Genomic DNA, 23,578 nt, shown 5'->3' on the forward strand with positions numbered 1-23,578 from the left:
ATGGCCGCCTCCCCACACCATGCAGATTCAATCTAATTGTGTGTGGGGGGGGGGGGATTGAATGACTTGCTGTCTCCAAAGGCCTCTTGGGTTGTCCACCTAACTCTCCATCTTAGCGGTCCCAGTCACCCAAGCAAAATAGATGTTTTTGAAGTTCAAACAAATGAGATGTTACTGTTCAATCTAATGGGTAATTTCAAAACATCATTCAAACATAGCAGCAAAATTCAGGCATTACTACCGTCAATTACTATATATAATAGCATCTTACAGATCTGACAGAGGAAGGAAAGTTGTTACAACTAACCAAGAACCACTCTCTAATCCCAAAGTCACACACAAATTCTGCAGCTCTATAAGTAACAATGTGTACTGTACGACAAATAAATAGCTTATAAGTATTGGAATGAATTCACATAACATTTAATTGGGTCATTATACAAAACACAGTCATCAAAGAGGGTGACAAATGTTATTATGCAAGGGACAGCACAGTCCTAAGCAGAGTTACTCCAGTCTAAACCTGCTGAAATTAATGGGCTTAGACTGGTGTAACGCTATTTAGGACTGCGCTTTGAGTATCACATAGGTGTGTACATTTATAGAACTATACACAAACACACACACATATGTTTGTGTGTGTGTTGTTATGTCAGTTCATGGTGGCACAGATAATGCTGAAAAAGGCATACATTTTACCAGAAGAATTTGGTAGAAGTAAAAAGAAACTGGCATGAAAATAAAGATTCACAGGTTTAATTTACCCATGACAGAATACCAAAGCAGACATTTTTTTCAGGTTGAAAAAGCAAGAACGAGAATTACAAAATCATCTCTACAAGAGCAGCCGGAAAAGAGGATGATGCAGAAAATGGTCCTTTAGTCTGAACCAGCAGAACTCTCCTTCCATTACATTGCTGAGGACTTGCAAGACATTCTTTTCCTCCATGACTAGCAAGTACAGAATCACACCAAATTGTAACACAAGATATGCTTTCCATCATCGATATGAAGGGCAAAATCCAGCTTTTTGAGAGGTAGAATCTAGGTTTCCTTCCTACAGAATTCTACAGAATAGGCTCAGGCTGTGGTGATCATTGTTCAGTACAGAATATACTCATAAAAACTTTTAAATGAAACACCTCCAGCGGTATCAGCCACAGCCACGGCTTGCTTGAAAAGGCTGGAGTAATTGGGAAAGCAAGAGAATCTGATACATCACTGAATTGGTATAATAACAGTCACCTCCCCAGAATTACTGTCAGGATGTGTAAGATGGAGAAGTAAACAGATAATCCTTCCCTGTGCCTGATAAAAATGTTAAGTGAAAGCCCCCCAAGCGCAAACAATCCATGTGAGTATCAGCTTTTCAAAAATGTAATATGCTGCAGCAGTAACCTCACCCAAAAAACCCATCACACCATCTTTTGCTAAAACTCTCAGCCGTACAACATATGCCAGAGGTAAGCAGAAATCCTTCGGGAAACGCATCTAACATTTTCTACAGACTAGGCAGGTAAATGAATGAAGCTGCCCCAATATCCTTGCAAAAGGTGACACCTTTCTCACAAGGTACAGCTTTCTGACTAAGCAGCCAGCATGTTCTATTTTGTAGATTAGAATTCCCATTACAGTTTCCTGACAATCTGGAGAAATAGATATATAGTAGGACTGTGACACTGAATTGATTGGTAAGATTCACGGACGAGAGGGGGTTTTTTTAAGCAATTAAAAACAGGTGCCCCAATTAATCAGGCAGATTTAAATAGTACTAATCCTCAGTGCTTGGAGATTAATGCAGTAGATAGACACCGACCTTGAATGCAAACACTGGGACAGTTTGTTTTTCCATCAAGTTCTTGCTAACTTATGGTAACCTCATATCATTTTTGAAGCAAGAGATGATCAGAGGTGATTTGTTGTCTGCCTTCGTTTCATGACCATGGTACTCCCTGGTGGTCTCCCATCCACATACTAACCATGGCTGACCCTGCTTAGCTTCCAAGATCCAATGAAATTGGGCTAGCCTTGGTCATCCAGCTCATGGCTTGGGCAGGAACACATTCACACAAACCAAAGCTATGAAAGGTACGGTGAAGTCCTGAGCGCTCCAACTCCCTTCTAACTGGCCACTGGCTGTATGAATAAATCTATCTATCCATCTACTTTATATATTTGTGTACAGTGCTGATTTGTGTGTGTGAAGAGCTGTCAAGTCACAGCCAACTTATAGCAACCCCAGCAAGGGGCTTTCGAGGCAAGTGAGAAGCAGAAGGACTTTGCCGTTGTCTTCCTCGGCAGAATCTTCCTTGGTGGTTTCCCACCCAAGCACCAACCCTGCTTAGCTCCCGAGATCTGACAAGATCAGGAAGTATCATGCCACCTTCCCATTCCATAATGGTGATTTTAAAAGGTAAAGGTAGTCCCATGTGCAAGCGTCAGGTCATTACTGACCTATGGGGTGATGTGAACCTTGGAAGGTTGAATCAACCTTGGGCCGGCTACCTGAAACCAACTTCTGTAGGAATCAAACTCAGGTTGTGAACCAGTACTTGGACTCCAGTACTGCAGCTTACCACTGTGTACCACAGGGCTCCCTCATAATGGTGATATTCTGATACACAAATAACATTTAAAATGCACACATTTTAGGAGGAAAAGTTTGGTGCGTGAAAAGAAGAAGAAGAAGAAGTAGAAGAAGGGGAGGAGGAGGAGGAGGAGTTTGGATTTATATTCCCCCTTTCTCTCCTGTAAGGAGACTCAACTGGGCTTACAATCTCCCCCCCACACACACACACACAACAAATACCCTGTGAAGTGGGTGGGGCTGAGAGAGCTCCGAAGAACTGTGACTAGGTCAAGGTCACCCAGCTGGCATGTGTTGGAGTGCACAAGCTAATCTGGTTCACCAGATAAGCCTTCACAGCTCAAGTGACTGATCAGGGAATCAAACCCGGTTCTCCAGATTAGAATGCACCTGCCCTTAACCACTACACCACACTGGAACAATATTAAAGGCTCATGGCTCCCATTTGCACAACACAGAAACTCGCTCAAAACCAGGACATTCAAACAGCTTGTGAAATTGGATCCCATCCCAAGTATAAGGTAGGTTATTTGTTCTTTACACTTTAACTACCGTGGGTGTCAATTTAATCATGCCAATAGCTTTTGTCAGCTTCGAATGCACACGTGAAGCTCTTGCTACAAAGGGACTCAGGGCTCCATGCGGAATTTGAAAATGCCTATTACATATTGGAGAAACATTAAAAATAGAACATTAGCCCGCATCCAGCTCACGGCTCCAGGATGATGACTGACAATTTCTCAAAAGTGTTTCTAAAAGCAAACTCGGTGCAAAATGAGTACACACATCTAGCCGCTGATATTTTCCTGCCAATGAAAAGAAATTGTCATGTTAATAGAATTTTCAGTTGTTTGTGGACTGCACGGATTGGAGGATTCGGAGGAGGCATTTTCCTGTCTTGCAAAACATTATCTTGATGAAATACAATTTGTAAAGATACGCCAAAGGGCTTTGCGTACCCAGCGGGGCACCTTTTCTTGTCTCTTTCACAAACTGTTATCCCAAACATATAAACATTTCCATCTCAACGAGTTTTTTTTAATCTGCAATTGTAAACATGGTAAACATCTTAGTAACAGCAACAAGGTCTATCCCTTTCAAAGAAATGTAATGACAGTTGTGCATTGCAAGAAAAAGGTCAGAATCTGAACAAAATCCTCATTTGGCAAATAATTCAAGCCATGGGCCTAGCAGCTACAGGTTTAATCTTCCACTGGCTGCTGACAGGAAAAAGGTTTGATTTTGTTACCGTAAAAAAAAGGGGGTCATCATAAGTGACAGCCAGATGCCTTCTGAAATCCAGCTTGTCCATTTTGCTGGCCTGCAGGATAATTTCGGCTGCAAGCGGGAGGGATCTTTAAAATACAGTCAACCCTCCTTTTTATAAAAACGAAAGTACTGAATTTCCCAGCTGCAAGCAGTCAATTGCATGAACTGGGGAGGGTCTCATACACAAAAACCGGAGACATCTGCAGGACAAAGAGCAAAACTGGAGTCCAGCAGAACTATGAAGACCGATACAATGTCCAGGGTATCAGCTCTGGAGATTCAAAGCTCCTTTCCTCAGGTATCTGGTTTCAAGATGGCATGCAGACAGCAACGGTGGGAATAACTATTTTGGTCCTGCCCCCCAATGCAGTGTGACTGATGGCTGGTCAAAATGGCCCCTACATGCAGAGGAAATGTGCTCCCTTGCCATCACCAGGAATGTTTAGAAATCAGTGTCCCTGTTCAGAGGTGGGATCCAGAAGGTTCTCACAGGTTCCCGAGAGTAGGTTACTAATTATTTGTGTGTGCCGAGAGGGGGTTACTAATTTGGCGTAGATTTTGCCACTGCGATTTTTTGCTCTTGAAGTTACTCCTCCTCCCAGGAGTAGCTTAAGACATGAACTTGAAGTAGTCTAGCAGGGGAGGTGCCGCGAGCCTGCTCTTCAAGGCATCTCGCTTCCCGGGCCTAAGGGATTCCTGGGCGCAGTGGCTGCGTCCTTGCCACAGCCCTGCCCAGGAATGCCCCGCCCCCGGAATGCCGTGCCCCGCCCCTGCCGTGCCCCGCCCAGCACCATTGGCGCCACGCCACAGTTTGAATCCCACCACCATGGGAACCTGTTACAAAAAATTTTGGATCCCACCACTGTCCCTGTTCACCAAGAGGTAGCATGTTTGTGGACACTTGTTCTGCACATAAGTGCATGCTCACAAACCAGGAAATGTGCAGAAGTAGCAGGTGAGGCCGACACTCTCATGTTCGCTTTCGTACTCTGCACGTTCAAGCAACGAGTGGAGGGATCATGTGTAGAAGACTACATGCAGCACAAGTCAAGTGTATAGATTTACAAATGACACACAGTAACACTAGACTAGCTAGTAGTGGTTAAGAGCAGGTGGATTCTAATCCGGAGAACCGGGTTTGATTCCCCACTCCTCCACCTGAGTGGCGGAGGCTCATCTGGTGAACCAGATGTATTTCCACACTCCTGCATTCCTGCTGGGTGACCTTGGGCCAGCCACAGTTCTCTCTGAACTCTCTCAGCCCCACCTACCTCACAAGTTGTCTGTTGTGAGGAGAGGAAGAGAAAGGAGCTTGTAAGCTACCTTAAGTCTCCTTACAGGAGAGAAAGCAGATATATAAATCCAAACTCCTCCTCCTCCTCCTCCTCTTCTTCTAATTGACACAACTGTTGTATGTCAGAAATAGGGACCTCATTAGATAGTATGAAATTTCATACTGAATTCTAATTTAGCTATATGACATTGGAATCTCCTTTACTATTGTCATTTATTATTGTTATGAGTGTTTTTTTATGTTGTGGTTCAGCCGCAGAGGAGTCCAAACAGTTCTTCTCCACTGTAGACTTCCCAATGGTCTGTATTAGGGAAAAATACCATACAGGTACCCAGCTTGTTGGTGGTAAAGTGCCAACGACTGAGAAAGGCAATGGCAAACCACTCCATAAACATAGTCTGCCTAGCAAATGTTATGTGACTTCACCCAATGAGTCAATAATGATCGGTATTCACACAAGGGACGATCTTTGCCTTTAACATAATATTTGAGCTCTGATTCCCGGAGAAATTTACTTTCTTGTTGCTGAATGAGGAGTTTGTCTGGTATGAACTACTAGACTCTCATGCCCCTCATTCTGCCACATTTAAAAATAACCCCCCTAAAAAATTATACAGCAAGATGAGAGCCCAAAGAATGAAAAACTCATTAAACGCTTCTAACTTCTGATTGTCTGGCTAAACACCCTAACAGAATCCTCTTGGCCTAGAATCTCTGATGAGAACATGTGTTCATCACCGAGCCTTATCGCTCTTGATAAAGTACAGTCATTTGCTGCTTTTCCGAATCAGACCCTATTATCAGGCTGGCTCTCATTCTTCCCCGTACGAAGAACCAGCGAACAATCTGCTAGTACATCCTGCTCTGTGCCTCAAGAGACTGCTTCCAACTCAAGGCAAGAGGGGGGAAAGCACCACAAAAGAACTGTAGCAGCCCACCCGTAGCAAAATTTGTGATGTGCGGCATAAACACGGTGAGGTTTCTGTGGCAAAGGCTCTTCCTGCAAGTCTACAGATGTTTTGTAAAGGTAAAGGGTCTGAACTGCCACGGGAACATAAACTGTTCCATTTCATTTCACAAACGTGCAGCTCATGTTGACAGCACTCACTCACTGCCCTGCCAGTTTTACAGCTGAGCTTCTGCCAACATCAGCTGTGATTCAACCAGGCTTAACCATACCAGCCTGGCCTGTTACACTTCTTTCAGAGTTAATATCTTATTTTTATAGTCTAGAAAGGGGGGGGGGGGGGGAAGTGGTCAGGATGTACCATCACACAGGACACAAAAGGAATGCGGCTTGCTTCCCAGAGGTCCTTTCCGCACAAGAGATGTAAAGCAGGTTGAAGCGGGATAAATGAACCCGTCGTGCCCTTAGACTGTTCACATGGCTGGGTATCCCGTGGTCAGCAAGCGCATTGGTCAGGGCATGCACCTTCGCATGGAGGCGCTTTTTTTTCACTCACCTCCCTCCACTGCATAGCTACAAAGCCTGGCAGGCATGGACCTCCACAGCCATGCTGCTGTCCCTGTGCCTCTCTGTAGCTACACAGCAGAGAGGCGGGGACTGGGGAAAAAAGGGAAGTGCAGCCAAGTAACGCGCTTCCTGGGGCAGCCATTTGCTCGGCCGTGGCTGCAATCCACGTTAAAACAAAAGAATCGCAGTTAGTGCGATTCTTGAAAACTTAGGTTGGGGGGGACACAGAGTGGACTCTCATTAGGAGCGGGATCTATGCAAAATCCCCCTCCCCCCAGCACAGGTTTTATACTGTGGTTAGCCCGCATTTATTGGCTCGTGTGGAAGGGGCCAGAGTTGTGCATCTCAGATAGGGCCCTAGTGTTTGGGTGCACATGCTTTGGGTTTGGATTCTTGCTTAATTAGGTCCACCATTCAGGACTTCGGCCATTACTGTCAGATACTGTGGTACCTGTCCCTCACCTGCATGCCTAGGTCAGCTCATTCTCATCAGCATTCAGAAGCTAAGTAGAGCCCTGGTTAGTACTCGGATTGCAGACCACCAAGAAAATCCAGGATTGCTTGCAGAGGTAGAAGATGGCAAACCACCTCTTGTTCGTCTGTTGCCTTGAAAAAGCTAAGGAGTTGCCATAAGTCGGCTGCAGTTTGACGGCCATCTCCAGCACCACTATGGTACCATAACTGGCTATTAGCCACAACAACCAAATAGAACCTCCATGTTCCAAGACAATTCATCTTGGAATAATAACTGCTGTGACGGGAGGGGAGAGCAACAGCAGTCTTGGACCTGTATCGTCTGCTCATAAGATCCCAGGAGCATTTGGCTGACTACTATAATACCAGAATTTGGATCACTCCATGAAATTCAATAGCAGTAGGTTCTTCACACAATGTATAATTAACTTGTGAAACTCACTGCCACAAGCTGTGGTGATAGCCACTAGTTCAAATGTCTTTAAAGATTGGAGTAGTCAAATTTATGAAGGAGAGGTCTTACCAGCAGTTACCAGCATGATAAGCTAAGTGGAACCTCTATATTTAGAGATAATATACCACTAAACGGTTGCTGGAGGTCAATGACAGAAAAGATTATTGCCTTTGTGCCTTGCTTATGAGGTACCTGGGGACACCTGGTCGGCCACCGTGGGAAACAAGTTGGTGGATTGGATAGAACTTTTGTTTGATCTAGCTGGGTTCTTGAAGAGCGAAAAGAAGGCATAAGAATCTATTCCAGAAACTAACGTTTCTGGGATTGATCCTGTTTGACAGTAGAGCTGCCAAGGGCAAACTTAATTCATTAATTAAGATTCAAAGCCAATCTCCTTCAGAAATAAAAGGGCAAACGCCAGCTTATTTTGGTTGCGTCAAAGCAGGGTGATTATCATTAATGGCATTCAGAGCAAATTATAGGCCAGTTTTCCTATTATTAAATCAAAAGAACTTTTCCAACAACATTCAGAGAATCAGTTCTAACAAACAGATATCGTTGTTCCTGGAGAAAAAGGATTTCTTTTTAAAATTGATTTTAAGGGAGAAAATGCCAAAGAAGTCAATAAAATATCCCTTATGGTAAAGAATGAAATCCAGCAAACAAAAACGCACATTAGCCAAAGAATTTCAACAAGAAACAACAGAGATAAATGCAAGAAAAGCAAAACAACCATTCAACCCGCGAGTTAAAAACTCACTGTGATAAAGGGGAAGTAATTGCTTTCCTGGACTTACTGAAAGACTTCCGCCAAACCAAACTACATGAAGGGAGATCCATGAAAGGATATCCTGTACTTCTAAAAAATATCAAATAATAACCACAGAAGGTGTTAAATGGGAGCAGAGGAAAGGGGCAAGAAGTTTTCTTTTGTGCTGTTTTCATGACCCCAAATGTCACTCTGGTCCTGCGACGAAAATTCTTGATTTAGCAGCAGCAGAAAAAGTGACCTATGAATTTGCTCCAAATGGCTAATATTTTTAGTGATAAATGGTAATCAGCCTCCTTTGAGATCCCTGTATGTTTTTTCCCCATGTTGCAGCCCCAGTTGGAAGATGATTATGTTTAGAGTATAAGTGAGATTTTTTTTGCTTATTAGCCAGAGTAGGCCCAGGCATTAGTCAAATAAAGGATCTGCAACACAGATTACTACAGTTCGTATGTTATGGAACCTGTATCTTGTTCACCTTTCAATTCAGATCTCAATTGGAAAAAAAAACTATGTAACTATATCGGTCACCAGATGGCACAAGTGTTGGCTTTTCAGGGCCTTCAATACCAACATATTGTGAATTTCATAGGAATGTAATATTCAGAGAGCTGGACGTCTCAGGATTATTGTTTCAATGCGCTTTGGGCTGATACCTATTCACAGGGGTGCTGAGGAGATAACACTTAAGTTTTGGTTAGGGAAAAAAATCCTAAATACCCCCTTATCCAAAGTTACATTTTCACAACTTATTCATTTCCATTAATCATTACATCGGATTAATAGTCAGTGAAAGTGCTTTCTCTCTCTGTTGTGTCTACCAGCTCCATGGTTGCTGCCACAGTATGTTTGAGTGTGTGAGTGGGTGGGTGCATATGGAAGGTTTGGTTAGAATCATAAAGTCGGAAGAGACCACAAGGGCCATCCAGCCCAACCCCCTGCCAGTCAGGAACACACAATCAAAGCACTCTTGACGTATGATCATCCAGGCTCTGTTTAAAAACTTCCAAAGAAGGAGACTCCACAGCTCTCCTAGGTAGCGAATTCCACTGTCCAACAGCCCTGACAGTCAGAAAGTTCTTCCTAATGTTTAGGTAGAATCTCTTTTCCTTCACCTTGAATCCATTTCTCTGTGTCCTAGTCTCTGAGGCACCAAAAAACAAGCTTGCTCCCGCTCTTCGACATGGAATCCCTTCAAATATTTAAACATAGCTATCATGTACCCCCTTAACCTTCACTTCTCCAGACTAAACATCCCCAGCTCCCTAAACCTCTCTTCATAGGGCATGAATTCCAGACCTTTTACCATTTTAGTTGGTTGTTTTTTTATTTATCTGTGGCATGTTATCCTGCCCTTCCTCCAAGGAGCTGAGGACTGTATGCACGGTTCTCCCCTCCTTCGTTCCACCTCCACAACAACCCTGGAGGGTAGGTTAGGTCCAAGACTAATCAGTAAGCTTCATGACAAGTAGAGATTTGAACGTGGGTCTTTTATATTACTGCTTTTAATATGTTTGTATATTTATTTATTTACTTTTATTTATTTATTCACAACAAACACCCTGTGAGGTAGGTGGGGCTGAGAGAGCTCCAAGAAGCTGTGACTAGCCCAAGGTCACCCAGCTGGCGTGTGTGGGAGTGTACAGGCTAATCTGAATTCCCCAGATAAGCCTCCACAGCTCAGGCGGCAGAGCTGGGAATCAAACCTGGTTCTTCCAGATTAGATACATGAGCTCTTAACCTCTTACGCCACTGCTGCTCCTGGCCCAAGTTCACCCAGTCAACTTTCATTGCACAAGGGGGAATCCGAACCTTGGTCTCTCAGATACGAGCCTGCCACTCTTAACCAGTAAACAGAGAGACAGGATATAAATATTTTAAATAAATAGACCTGTCCTCCATGAATTTGTCTAGTCCACTTCCAAAGCTGTGTAAGTCACTGGTTATCACTAGAGCTTGTGGCGGTGAGTTATATAAGTAAATGTTCTGCTGTATGAAGAAATGCTCCCTCTTGCCTCTCCTCAGCCAACTGCCAGTCAGTTCTACTAGCTGACTCCAAAATCTAGTTTTATGAAAAATGGAAAAAAAATTCATTGTACTTTCTCCACACTGGGAAAAAGAAGGGATTCCCGCAGAGAAATAGTTCAGACACTGACCTGTAATGAGCTCCCGCACTTCCATGTCATTTGTCTTCCGCAGTAACCTGATTAAAGCTGGGATCCCATCACAGTTCTTTATTGCCACCTTGTTCTCGTTATCCTTTCCATAGGAGATGTTTCGGAGAGCCCCGCAAGCTTTGCGGTGCACCTCTGGCTTTGGATGGTCTAGCAGGCCAACTAGGATTGGAATCCCTTTGAGATGCCTCACGTCCTTCTTAATTTTATCGTTCTCGTAGCACAGATGCTGAAGGTACGCGGCAGCGTTGGACTTGACAGGGTCGATGGGGTGACTAAGCATAGCGATTACTTCGGGGAGGTCGGGGTCCCGCCACCTGGGATCTTTGCGGATGCTGTCGATGGAAGGAGAGCGCTTGCCCAGGCGGTCAATGCTGGCCATGCTCCCCCTCTCTGGCTGTGCCAGTGGTGCCGCATAGCTACCATGCAGGTATGGGATCCTCTCATCGACAATCTCAGACTCAATTGGATCATCATAGCCCCTGTTGGGAGAAAAATAAACACTGAATCACGCCGTCACTTAACAACGAAACTCAAACTATGCATCATGCAGGCATTACCATTAAATGTGCTAAACCTGGAGAGCCAATCAGGAAGGGCTGGAGGATTGCTGGGGCAACCCTAGTTATATAAGGTAATGTTAAGATAACATAGGTTGAGATCCCAACTGAGCTCTCAAGGAGTCTATAATAATGGGGAAGTGTCCATATCCCACTTGACATTGGCAGAGTATGAACTATACTACTGAACACAAGCACTGGAACTAAACTTGGTACAGGTCAAGTCAAATTAATAGGGAACATAAAACACATGACCCACAGAAAAGATGGCAACAGCCAATGGGCTGAAACTGATGTCTTCTAAGATCTGTGTGTATGAATCTGTGTGTGTGTGTGTGTGTGTGTATGCTTTTAACATGTGTGCTAAGGAGAAAGAGTATTGTGGTCTCTTAACCCTGTATCAGATCATACAAGAGCGTTTCTAAAGACCTCCTCTCTTGTTATTTTAGTAAACTGGTAGGGTGATAGTCTATGGATGCCCAAGAGAGACCTCAGATGCATTGGCCACATCTGTCGTTTAAAATGATAGAATCTCGCAATCTGTATGATTTTGTTTCATCCTGACATTATAGTTGATGCAGCACTCTGATATAGTTATGAAAAAATCACGTGGGTCCACCAAAGAGTATAGAATTGCAACACAAACGTGTTCTCAATGAAGGCTGGAATTCCACTGCTGGAAAGGACAACTTTTCAACACTTGTGAAAATTTGGGTGCTGTGTGGTTTCCGGGCTGTATGGCCGTGTTCTAGCAGCATTCTCTCCTGATGTTTCGCCTGCCATCTGTGGCTGGCATCTTCAGAGGATCCTCTGAAGATGCCAGCCACAGATGCAGGCGAAACGTCAGGAGAGAATGCTGCTAGAACACGACCATACAGCCCGGAAACCACACAGCACCCCAGTGATTCCGGCCGTGAAAGCCTTTGACAATACACTTGTGAAAATTATCATAAAATGAGGTATGTAGTTCTGGCTCAGCCCCAATTCCTTCTCCCACTTGGCAAGAATGACAGATGGGATAAAAGTACTACTCCGCCAGAAAGCCCCACAAAACCCAAGACCGTTTTAACTCATTGTTGAGTTCTGCAATTTTTAATTTTTTTGCCAGCCAAGATTACCATTTGAACTTTGGAAACTAAGGTTATATAGTGCATTTTTTTTTAAAAAGGAAAGACACTAAATGACCATGATGAAACATTACCAAGGCCAGGCAGAGGACAACGTACGCCATGAATCAAAGCTGGAACACTACTTCCAATTCCTCAGCACGGTTAAATGCCTATCTGCATTGCCCCTAACTCTGCAACTCCTGACATTAATGCCTGAAAAATAGAGCCTGCTGTCGTTTTATGGAAGTGCTAATTTAAACAGAGTGGTGGAGGAGGCATAGAGGGGATTTGGAGAACACAGGGGCAGAGGCAGGGGCAGGTCTGCCAGTCTCAGTTTCTCTGTTGACTCAACACCTGAAGTTGTTAACATACAAGACAAGAAGATAGCTTATCTGGACCAGGACAACTGTCCTTCTAAAACTTCTACTATGATTGGCAGTCACTCCCAGGCAAAAATCTTTCCAACCAATGAATTCTAAGAGTCTTGGAGATGTCAAGGACCTTCTCTATGCAAAGCACATGCTCTACTACTGATCTGCTGTCCATTCTCCTGATAATCTCAGCTTCACTCTCATAGAGTGTCTGGGCACTCTTTGGCCACACGCTATTTCAGCAACTTCCAAACTCTGTGCTCCTTTGACATCTATGGCTCTCTTTCTGAGGCTGTGAGTTCCCTGATTATCCGCGTAGCATTTCCTTTGCTTTCAAACTACTTCAGCTGCTAAACAGAAGAAGAAGGCGAAGAAGAAGAGGAGGAGGGGTTTAGATTTACACCTCACCTTTCTCTCCTGTAAGGAGACTCAAGATGGCTTAGAAGCTCCTTTACCATCCTCTCCCCACAACAGACACCTTGTGAGGTAGGTGGGGCTGGGAGAGTTCCGAAGAATTGTGACTAGCCCCAGGTCACCCAGCAGGAATGTAGGAATGCGGAAACACACATGGTTCACCAGATAAGTTTCTGCCAGTCAGGTGGAGGTGTGGGGAATCAAACCCATTTCTCCAGATTAGAATTCTCTTAACCACTACACCACACTGGCTCTCAACCAGGCCTACAATGTATTCAGTGACAAGAAGAGGTTCCAGCCCCTGGGATAGAGTATTGCCCCTTCCTTGGGGAAGAGTACGAGTTTACCTGGCCTTGCCACACCATGCACAGAAGAAGGAAAAGAGTAGTAGGGGATGAGGAGGACGACGCAACCATGGCACCACCCCCCCCAGGCACCTCCTAATTGCAAACCAACTGATTTACCTTTTCATTTTAATTACAAGGGGTTTTTATTGGTAATCGGCGTGGGAGCCATTAGGGCTGAATGGCAGTCCATAAAGACTACAAGACAGTCAAATAAATCAGAGACTAAAGCAAATGCAGGGTGATTTTAGTCCAGATTGAGTGAGGAAGTATTCCCAGTTCCTCTTGCATTTTTGATGTGTCCTCTCATTCATATGTAAAGTAGGGAGTGGCATTAACCAGAAATGGAGTACCCAAAGGAACTACCCTCACCCCTCATTTGCCTTACCTCGTAGTATATTTAGTCCTCCAGCTCTAATCTTGATTTCTGGATTGGACTGAGCTTGGAGGAAAAAGTTCACAGGATCTATTTTTTTTATTTATTTATTTATTTATTTATTTATTCATTCATTCATTCATTCATTCATTCATTCATTCATTCATTCATTCATTCAATTTCTATACCGCCCGATCCCCGAAGTGCCCAGAGGTAAGACACAGACAAGCCAGAGTTCTGTTCTTCTTTGCCAGTATAGTGGTTAAGAGCAGGTGCACTCTAATCTGAAGAACCGGGTTTGATTCCCCACTCTGCCACTTGAGCCATGGAGGCTTATCTGGTGAACCAGATTAGCTTGTGCACTCCAACACGTGCCAGCTGGGGGACCTTAGGGAATTCACAGTTCTTCGAAGCTCTCTCATCCCCACCCACCTCACAGGGTGTTCGTTGTGGGGGGGAGGGGAAGGGAAAGGAGTTTGTAAGCCCCATTGAGTCTCCTTACAGGAGAGAAAGTGGGGATATAAATTCAAACTCTTCTTCTTCCTCACATCTTTATTTCTGGATTAAGCATTGCACACTCATCCCCTGCTTTGCATGTGAACTGGATGATTTATGAATAAATAAACACAGCTCTTGCCAAGCATGTCTAGTTTGGCCCTCATCCTCTAAGTAGACCATCACAAGCCCAACTGATCCTTTCATTGAATAGATGACACTTCCCTGAATGCGCTCAAGCTGTTGGTCCATCAAGGCCAGTCATCTATTTGGAGTGGCAGCAGCTCCCCGGGGTGCTCTCAAAGATTCCTGATTATTTTCACTGGGGATTTCTTTTCGTTTGTTGATCTCTTTGTTTCAGTTCTCTGCTTGAGACTGTTGGTTTTGTAGATTCGTTCAGATTACCCACGCAGGCTATCCATTTTTAATGCACAGCGTATGCAATATTTATACATATATGCATTTAGCGTGTAGAGCTGATTTGCTAATAATGCGCAGGGGGCAGCATTAGTTTCCCAGGGGGGGTGGGGGTGGGGGGATCTGGGCACAGTAACAGAAATGGTGCAAAGTTCAGAAGCCCAGGTTCGAGCAGCCTGAAGGAGACGCAAAAGTGAAGCAAGGTTTTTAAAGGCAGAGATGATAAATTCTAAATCATTCCTGATTCTAACTAATGGATGAACCCATAAAACAGAAAGCGGGAAGTATGTGGGTAAGCTTTTTTTAAAAAAAAGGGAGAAAAGAGATTCGTTTATTGATGCAGTTACTGTAATATGTATAATTCATTAGGATTTTTTAGGGCTTCCATTTACAACATCTCAACAGCCATTATGCTTGATTTTATGCCGGGGAGCTGTTTCTATTATGTGGCATAAAGGGAGATAATAATGTTACATACCTATCAATATTTTCTTGTAAGGCTCGAGGATAACGAGCACCTAAAGTGGCACTTGCAGGTGCGGAAGTTTGTATGTTTTTTACACCCAGAGCAAACCACTGTTTCACATTCATATTCCTTGTCCATGATCCGACAGAAAAGGCCTAGATAAGCAAAAAGTACAGCGTTCCAGGCTGCCTCAGCAGGGCTCACAGGATTTGAATTGGCCAACTTCAAAAAAAGATGGAAGTCCTCTGACCAGCCAGCCACGGACTGAGACACTACACCGCTTTCTAAAAGCCAGCGTGGTGTAGTGGTTAAGAGCAGGCGCACTCTAATCTGGAGAACCGGGTTTGATTCCTCACTCTGCCACTTGAGATGTGGAGGCTTATCTGGTGAACCAGATTAGCTTGTGCACTCCACCACATGCCAGCTGGATGACCTTGAGCTAGTCACAGTTCTTCAGAGCTCTCTCAGACCCACACCCACCTCACAGGGTGTTTGTTGTGGGGGGGTGGGGGAAAGGAAAGGAGATTGTAAACCCCTTTGAGTCTCCTTACAGGAGAGTAAGGGGGGTATAAATCCAAACTTCTCCTCCTCCTCTTCTTCTTCTAAAACAGTACAAGTTTTAAGTTTAACTTGTGAGAAACTTGTCAGGTAACTTTCTGAGGTTGCATAACGACTCCATTCACTATTAATCAATGCCTTTGATCGTTACAGCAACAAATTAGTATGCATTCGGGAAGTATGTAAATGTGAAATGCGTTGGAGGAGTGTTTTATGAGTACTGTGGACTGCCAAAATGATAAACAATTGGGTTCTACATGAAATCTAGCCAGAACTCTCCCTAGAAGCTAAAATGACTAAACTTAGGCTATTATGAGAAGACACAAGTTATTGAAACAGACATTGCTAGGAAAATTTGAAGGCAGCAGGATGCTGTTTTCAGGGTCTCTGCTCCTAGAATGATCCCAGCCGTTGCCAGCACCAGGCTGTCAACCCTACTGGCCATTCGTCTAAGACAGAAAAGCAGATGCAAGGATAAGTGTAAGGAAGGAAGAGAAAGTCCCGTTCTTGTATCTACCAGAGGCTTTGTTTGGGCATCCAAGCTTGGCCTGGAAAGATCTGATGTCTGCATAGGTAGATGACCATCATCAGAACAGGAACAAGGTATGGAGCAGGAAAAAAAACCTCCTAGCAAGATGAGATGTTGGCCAAAGGTGTCTAGAGTTACTAAAATTGACAGCATCTTTACTGAATTTTGCCTGAGGCTGTTATTGTCTGGACTTTGTTCCTTTCGTAACAAGGGCAATAACGTGGTATAATTGAAGAACAAGAACAGGGATCAGTTGTGAGGAGACTAAACGGCATATTGTATATACCAGGAAAGATGTTTAGATCATTATCCTTCTTATAAATAATGAAGTACTTTGTCACTTCATAAATAATCAGGTTTTTTTCCACGTTCAACTTAAAACAACGAGTGGAACCCCAAAATAAATGTTTACTTTGAATATGATCTTTTGTTATTTCATAGTAATTAACAAATAACCCACTTTGTGAATTGTGCGATTTTGTACACAACTAATAACTGATACAGCTTATACAACTTAATGGCTTCCATAACCTAAACATGCTTTAAATGCTTCTTAGACATACAGCTTTTCTGCATTTTGAACACACTGTACCTAAAAGGCTGGAGTGAAGCCATCATCAAAAGCATTTAAAGGACTTCTAAAGAATAAAAGGCTGGTGTTCAGCCCATATTAGACATTTAAGGAGTGTGGATTATAATAGAATAGTCTTCTCTGTGTAGGCTACGGTAGCCATTAGGTCGTATAGGTTGTATCAGTTATTATTTACAAGCAAAATGTTACAAATGGAGGGGGGGGGGGCCTTGATTATTCATGAAGTGGTAAAGTACTTTATTATTTATAAAAAGAATAATTGTCTAAACATCCATCCTAGTATATAAAATATTCCATTTTGTCTCCTCACAGTTGATTCCTTTTGTTGTTCTGAACTTTGTTCCTACCAACCAAAGCTTCGGTGAATGAGCCCATTACTGCAAAACAAACAGGATTATGGACCCTGATGCCATTCCCTGAACCCTTTCAGCCACTTGCCTTCAAATGAGATTAACACTTTGAAACATTGGCTGGGAAGCTACACTACTGAGCAACAAATAAAGTTGCTTTCGTTCTGCGCTTGAGCACTGTGCCAATTTTCTCTTTGTGTGTGTGTGTGTGTGCCATCAAGATACAGCTAACCTGGACCCTAGAGGTTTCAAGGCAAGAGATGCTGGAAAGTGGTTTGCCTCTGCCGGGGTTGAGAGAGTTCTCAGAGAGCTGTGACTGGCCCAGTAGGCTTCATAGGGAGGAGTGGAGAATTGGACCCCGTTCACCAAATTAGAGTCCACCACTCTTAATCACTATACCACATTGGTTCTCAAAAATCAAGTAGTTTTGCGTTGGGGGGATGGGGTTGTCATTAAGTTGCAGCTCACCCATGTTGATCCCATAGGGTTTTCAAGGCAAGAGCCATTCAGAGGTGGTTTGCCATTGCCTGCCTCAATGTAGCAATTCTGGGATTCCTTGGTGGTATCCCATCCAAATACTAGTTGTGGGGGGGAGGGATGACGCCTGGGGCAACACCTGCTCCAGGCACCCCCCCATTCTCACCCCCCTGCACCACACTTTCCTTAGCCGGCAGGAGCCTGCCACGGGCTGCCCCTTGGCTCAGCTCGACCCCGCCAAGCTGATCCTTTGGCCGGTGGAGGCTCCACCAGCTGAAGGAGCAGCCTGGTGGGTCGGGGCCAAGGGGAGGGGTATGGGGGACAATTCTCCACCCCCACGTGACCTGCTGGCATGCGCCCGGGGACATGTGACCCCCACATGTCCCCATGAGCACTCCGCCTCTGCTGACCAAGGCCAACCCTACTTAGCTTCCAAGATCTAATGAGAACAGGCCAGCCTGCACTATCTAGGTCCTCTTTGCACACATTTAAATATAATTACTGTGGCCCATGTGGATGGAGGTCATGTAGTGGTCGCTATGATATCATTAATCTTTTCTTGCTGAGTTTCCAAGCTAACAGTGGCATAGTGGCTAAGAGCAGCAGTGGCGTAGTGGCTAAGAGCAGTGGCTAAGAGCAGGTGCACTCTGATCTGGAGGAACCGGGTTTAATTCCCAGCTCTGCCGCTTGAGTTGTGGAGGCTTATCTGGGGAATTCAGATAAGCCTGTACACTCCCACACATGCCAGCTGTGTGACCGTAGGCTAGTCACAGCTTTTCGGAGCTCTCTCAGCCCCACCCACCTCATAGGGTGTTTGTTGTGAGGGGGGAAGGGCAAGGAGATTGTAAGCTCCTTTGAGTCTCCTACAGGAGAGAAAGGGGGGATATAAATCCAAACTCTTCTTCTTCTTCTTCTTCTTCTTCTTCTTCTAACAGGAGGTTCAAGCACTTTCTGCCAATGAACCCTGTTTGCTTGGGGTTGCTTTCATCTTCAACATTTAATTGAAACAGTTACAGAAAAAATTGATTAATTGCTCTTTAATACAGATTGAGATTGGCCTTCTTATCTTGCTATATTCCATGTAACTGATAACGCACATGCTGATTGGCTAATTTGCACTTTATGTCGATTAACTCATATTTAGTTATGAATCAATCCGCTATCTACATAAACACAAGATTACAAGATTTTGATTTACAAGATTTTGAGAAAGATGGTATAGATTTTCCCCCCTATAAATATGCTCTCACATGACAAGCAATCAGGTTTCTCTGGCAGGAAGTATCAGAAGAAGACTAGGTGAGATTTCTTGGCCATTTGATAATCCCTTAAACCCCTGATATAAGAAGTTGAAACCTGATTAGTTTTTGAAACTATTACTTCCTATAAAACGATGAAGCAATGATAAGAACTGTGACCATTTTAGCATTTTTCTTCACAGTAATTGTAGGGTTAAATTTTTACGCCCGTATTTTTTCTGTTCTGCTGAATAAAAAGAATATTGGGCTGCTGTGTGGTTTCCAGGCTGTATGGCCGTGTTCTAGCAGCATTCTCTCCTGACGTTTCGCCTGCATCTGTGGCTAGCATCCTCTGAAGATGCCAGCCACAGATGCAGGTGAAACGTCAGGAGAGAATGCTGCTAGAACACGGCCATACAGCCTGGAAACCACACAACACCCCAGTGATTCCAGCCGTGAAAGCCTTCAACAATACAAAAAGAATATTTCCTTATCTCAGTTAAAGATAAAGTTTTCTGCAGGTGTTTTGTCTGTCAATAGTTCAAAGAATTAAACTCAACCCCTTATTCTTTTGTATTATCAGAACTGAAAGTGTTTAATAACCCTTTAATAGATAAATCCTGGAGAATTCTGCTGCTAAACAGTTTTGCACAGGCAAAGTCTTTAAAAGTGTGTAGCCCTGTAATGACAGTCATAGTTATACAAAACCCAGGACAACAGAGGGATAGTATAAACAAAAAAACCATTCTGATAATTGTTGTCTGAAGTAGCATTGACTGGGTTTCCCCCCCCCCTAACTTGTCTAAGCAATGTCCTATTGCAAGCTAATCCAGGAATAAGGCAGACAGATTCCTTGATTTCTGGTTTGATACAACACTACACTATAGGAACGGAGTAGACATTTGAATGCTATGGTGAGGGGTCTACAAAGTCTTGAAGATGGGATCCTGATCCTAATGTGGATTTGCTCTGCGTCCTCCCAAAGGATTTTTCAAGAATCACGTTATGTGCGATTCTTTTGTTTTAATGAGGCCGCGCTTCCACCTTCCCCTTTCTGGCTCCCACCTGCGGAGCCACGGAGGAACTGCTGGCTCCAGCAAGGCTCTGGGGGAACCCTGTGGGCCTGCCGGTGGAGTTGCTTCATAGGTTTTTGAAAAGTGTTTTTTTAAGTGCCTCCGTGCGAAGGCACACACCCCATTCGCATAGCTGGTTGTCAATGGGATAGCCAGCCATTCGAACGACCCAGGGCTATACCGGGCTCGTTTATCTGGCAGCATCCCGGTATACATTTGATGTAGAGTAATAATCAATCTCGCTGTTCTCCAGATGTTAATGGACTGTTGTTCCTTATCATCCCCCTGCCAGCATCATGCTGGTGCGGTGGGGATGTATGGGACTGTAGTCCATAACATCTGGAGGGCCGCGAGTTTGACACCTGTGATGTAGGGAAAGGGCCTCAGTGTAAGCCCGTGAACTGGTCATCCTCTCGCAGTCAAAACTGTCTCCCAGGGTTGTTGTGGAAGAAGAGGGGGGGGGGTGCCCCAATGAGGTCTGTGGAGGAAGGAAGGGAGAATATCAAGCAAGTGGATAAATAAAACAGATGGTGGGAAAGCTAACCTAGAAAGATACAAAGCAGCGTAAAGCAAATTTACTGAAATGGCAGATTTGTTCATTCAGCTGAGCAGTTCTGGAAGTATACAGTTCGAGTGAATCCGGTGACCTTGACGGGAGATTAATTAATGGTTGAAACCATGAAGAGGACTGACTAAAACAAAAATATGACTCTGAAGAAGTGGCGGCAGAGAGGAGAAACCGAGAGAGAAAATGAGAACCTGAAAGCTCTGCATGTTAAGACAAATGGAAAGAGGAATGAGATGATTTATTTTAGTTTTGTGAGGTAAAAGAGGAGGAATATTAGCAGTGAGATGAATGGAGCGTAGGTTGAACAAATGGCCATTGTAGGAGGACCCGAGTGAGGAAGGATGAAGAGTGCTTACCAAAATAAAGGGCAAAATTAAGACAGATGACATGGGAATGGCATCCCCATAAAACCTCACAGTGAATTTGGTGGGAGGCGGGAAGCATTGCTGGCCAAGACAGGAGGAAACTGACGGATGAGCCAAATCGTAGCGCAAGGAAAGAATTAAATTGGAAGGGAAACGGAGAGGATTCTACCATCTCGTAAAGACTAAGGCCCTTTCCACACAGCAAACTCTGAGCGGGTTACAGCTGGGAATAACGAACCCAGCATAGCCCCAGGACTTTCGCAGTCAGCACAGCGGCAGGGGTGCGCACCTTCACACGGAGGCACTTTAAAAAAAACTTCCCTGCCTGCCTTTTTGTTTTCCTGCCTGCCTGCGAAGCATGATATGTCCCATTTCCCCTGCGTGGCTCTGCAGATGGGAGCTGGGCAAGGGTTTTTCAAGAATCACATTCTGTAGGATTCTCTTGTTTTAACGTGGCTGACAGCCGCAGCCGTTCACGGCTATCAGCCGCATTAAAACAAAAGAATCGCATATAACCTGATTTTCCAAAAACTCGGGGGGGGGGATGCAGAGCGGATCCATGTTAGAATTGGGATCCATGCGAAGTTCCCCCCAACCCAGGTTTTTTACCAGGTTTATCCCAGTTTAATCGGCCAGTGCGGAAGGGCCTAGGAAAGGTAAGGGCAAGGACCACAGCTCAGCAGCTGAACACTACTGGTCAGTATAGCATAGAGAACTAGTGAGGATTAGTGGTTAGAGCAGGAGTCCCCAACCTTTTTGAGACTGGGGGCCCATCCAGAATTCTGAGACAATATAATAAGTGCTGCGCAAAATGGCTGTCACAACAGGCGGAGCCAGCCACAGAATGGTGTCTGCAGCTGCACAGGGAAGATATTTGTGTTGTGGTGGTAGCTGGTGCCAAAGCAACAGTTCTAAAAACCTGCACAACCAGTCAAATCTCCAGCGGCCAATCAAAAACCTCACTGGGCAAAAGCCACACCTGGCCCCACCCACTGTCTGAGTGCTAGTTAAAGTGTCGCTGGCACCTTTGGGGAACCCTGGGTTACAGTGTTAAGTGGGAGTTGTGCTTAAATCCATTACGCTCATGGAATGACCTTGGGCCAGTCTTTCTCTCTCTGAGCTTAACCTGCCCCCCAGTCCCAAGCATGTAGTTATAAGGATAAAATTAAAGAACTAGGCATACCTCCCTGTGCCCCACAGAGGAAGAAATCAATAAAAATGGATAGATGTTTTGCATGTCCAGTTAAAAATATATCCAGTTAAAAATATCTTAGATTGTACAAGTTAGAACTTCTACCCAAGACCCTGGAGAGCTGTAGCCAATCAGAAGAGACAGAACTATGCAAACAGACCTATGGACTGACTCAGCATAAGCTAGCCTCATAAATTAGGCAGGTCAGTGTCTTATTCTCAAGGGCATCTACTGAGACAGATGGGAGTGATGAATGAATTCCACTTCCCATATACAGAAAAAGATTAACCTTTTTGCTGTTTCTCCCCATGTCTCAATTGTTTAAAGTTCAAACCATTCAATTATAATTGCTAGAGTGACAACTAACTACCCAGAGATATTATCAAACATTACTGTAATAAAGCAAGAATTGTGATTCCCAAGGCTGGAGAGCGAGGGGAGCAACGAGAGCGACGAAATTGCAGTGGGTCATGTGTAAGGTGGGCGTGAAAATTACAACTCAACCCCCAGCTCACACAAACAACGCACAATTCACACACGTTCGTACAAAAGCCCTAGGATAGTGGGTTGGCGTGTCCAAAATGAATACAGGCAAACAGACATGCATTCGTGTGCAGGCAGATGGAAACTGTGCTGGCGTGTGCTCATTTTTATTTGAAGGCCGGCTCCTCCCCCGCCTTTCCAATCTAAATTCTAATGCAAGTTCTCTGAAACTGGGTCAGCAGAGAGAGAGAGAGAGAGAGCAGAGCAGAGCATTTGTCAGCTACCTGCCCGGTGAGATATGGAAGGAAACCAGAACCTCACAATTAGTAAAGAGATTACAGGTTTAATCCAGCTGCTGGAATTGCCTGTAAATAAAATGAGATCACTTAGCAGACATGGGCAAAAATGAGGAGCAGGAAAAAAGAGAGAAGCAGGCAAGTACTTGCAAGCAGAGGAAACAGAAGGCCGACGGTTTGCAAGCACCAAGATGCCTCAAGATTGTTGCGTTCCCCCCCCCCCCCCCAGCTCCATGAACAGGGCAATACAGTGTATCACGGATATGGCCAAGAAAGCATGGCTGAGATTGACCTTGGCTGCCGTTGCTGCCCGGGAGTAGGCCAGGGAGAGGGGCAAGCTCAGCGGCGGCATCCATCCCAGTGAGGTGCTGAGCTGTCCAGCTGCTGGTGCAAGCGAGTGATGTGCCTGGAGGAGGCGGGGCCGTGGCCTTCTGTGGACAGGCTGGTCCATCCCGCGCATCTTCTCGCCCGAGCGCCGACAGTTGTTGGTCTTCACTAAAAGTCATGGAAGATGCTTCTGCAATCTAGTAACAAAGCTGTACTGGTTTCTCGGATAAACATATTAAGAAGGAGTCCAGAGATCCAGAACATAATAGTCTTGAAGAGGAAAAGGGAGCAAAGGAGTGGCAGACTAACATGACCTTTAGTAGAACAGAAATAGTATAATTCAGGGGTGTCCAACTCTGGCGCCCCAGATGTTCATGGACTATGATTTCCATCAGCCCCTGCCAGCATGGCCAATTGGGAGGGACTGTTGGGAATCGTAGTCCATGAACATATGGGGTGCCAGAGTTGGACACCCCTGGTATA

The 23,578-nt window shown here is 44.6% G+C and overlaps 1 protein-coding gene across 10 annotated transcripts in view; it reads right to left on the minus strand.

Annotated features, from left to right (window-relative positions):
* Nucleotides 1-23,578, minus strand: part of ARVCF (ARVCF delta catenin family member) — a 482,167-nt gene that overhangs the window by 96,700 nt on the left and 361,889 nt on the right. For all 10 annotated transcript variants that reach the window (XM_048514629.1, XM_048514620.1, XM_048514626.1 and 7 more), the window contains one exon: nucleotides 10,478-10,977. In XM_048514629.1, the coding sequence (XP_048370586.1) occupies nucleotides 10,478-10,977 (500 nt within the window). The remainder of the gene's footprint in view (nucleotides 1-10,477; nucleotides 10,978-23,578) is intronic.

The sequence above is a fragment of the Sphaerodactylus townsendi genome, linkage group LG13 (assembly GCF_021028975.2).
Source record: "Sphaerodactylus townsendi isolate TG3544 linkage group LG13, MPM_Stown_v2.3, whole genome shotgun sequence".
In the NCBI taxonomy this organism is placed as follows: Eukaryota; Metazoa; Chordata; class Lepidosauria; order Squamata; family Sphaerodactylidae; genus Sphaerodactylus; species Sphaerodactylus townsendi.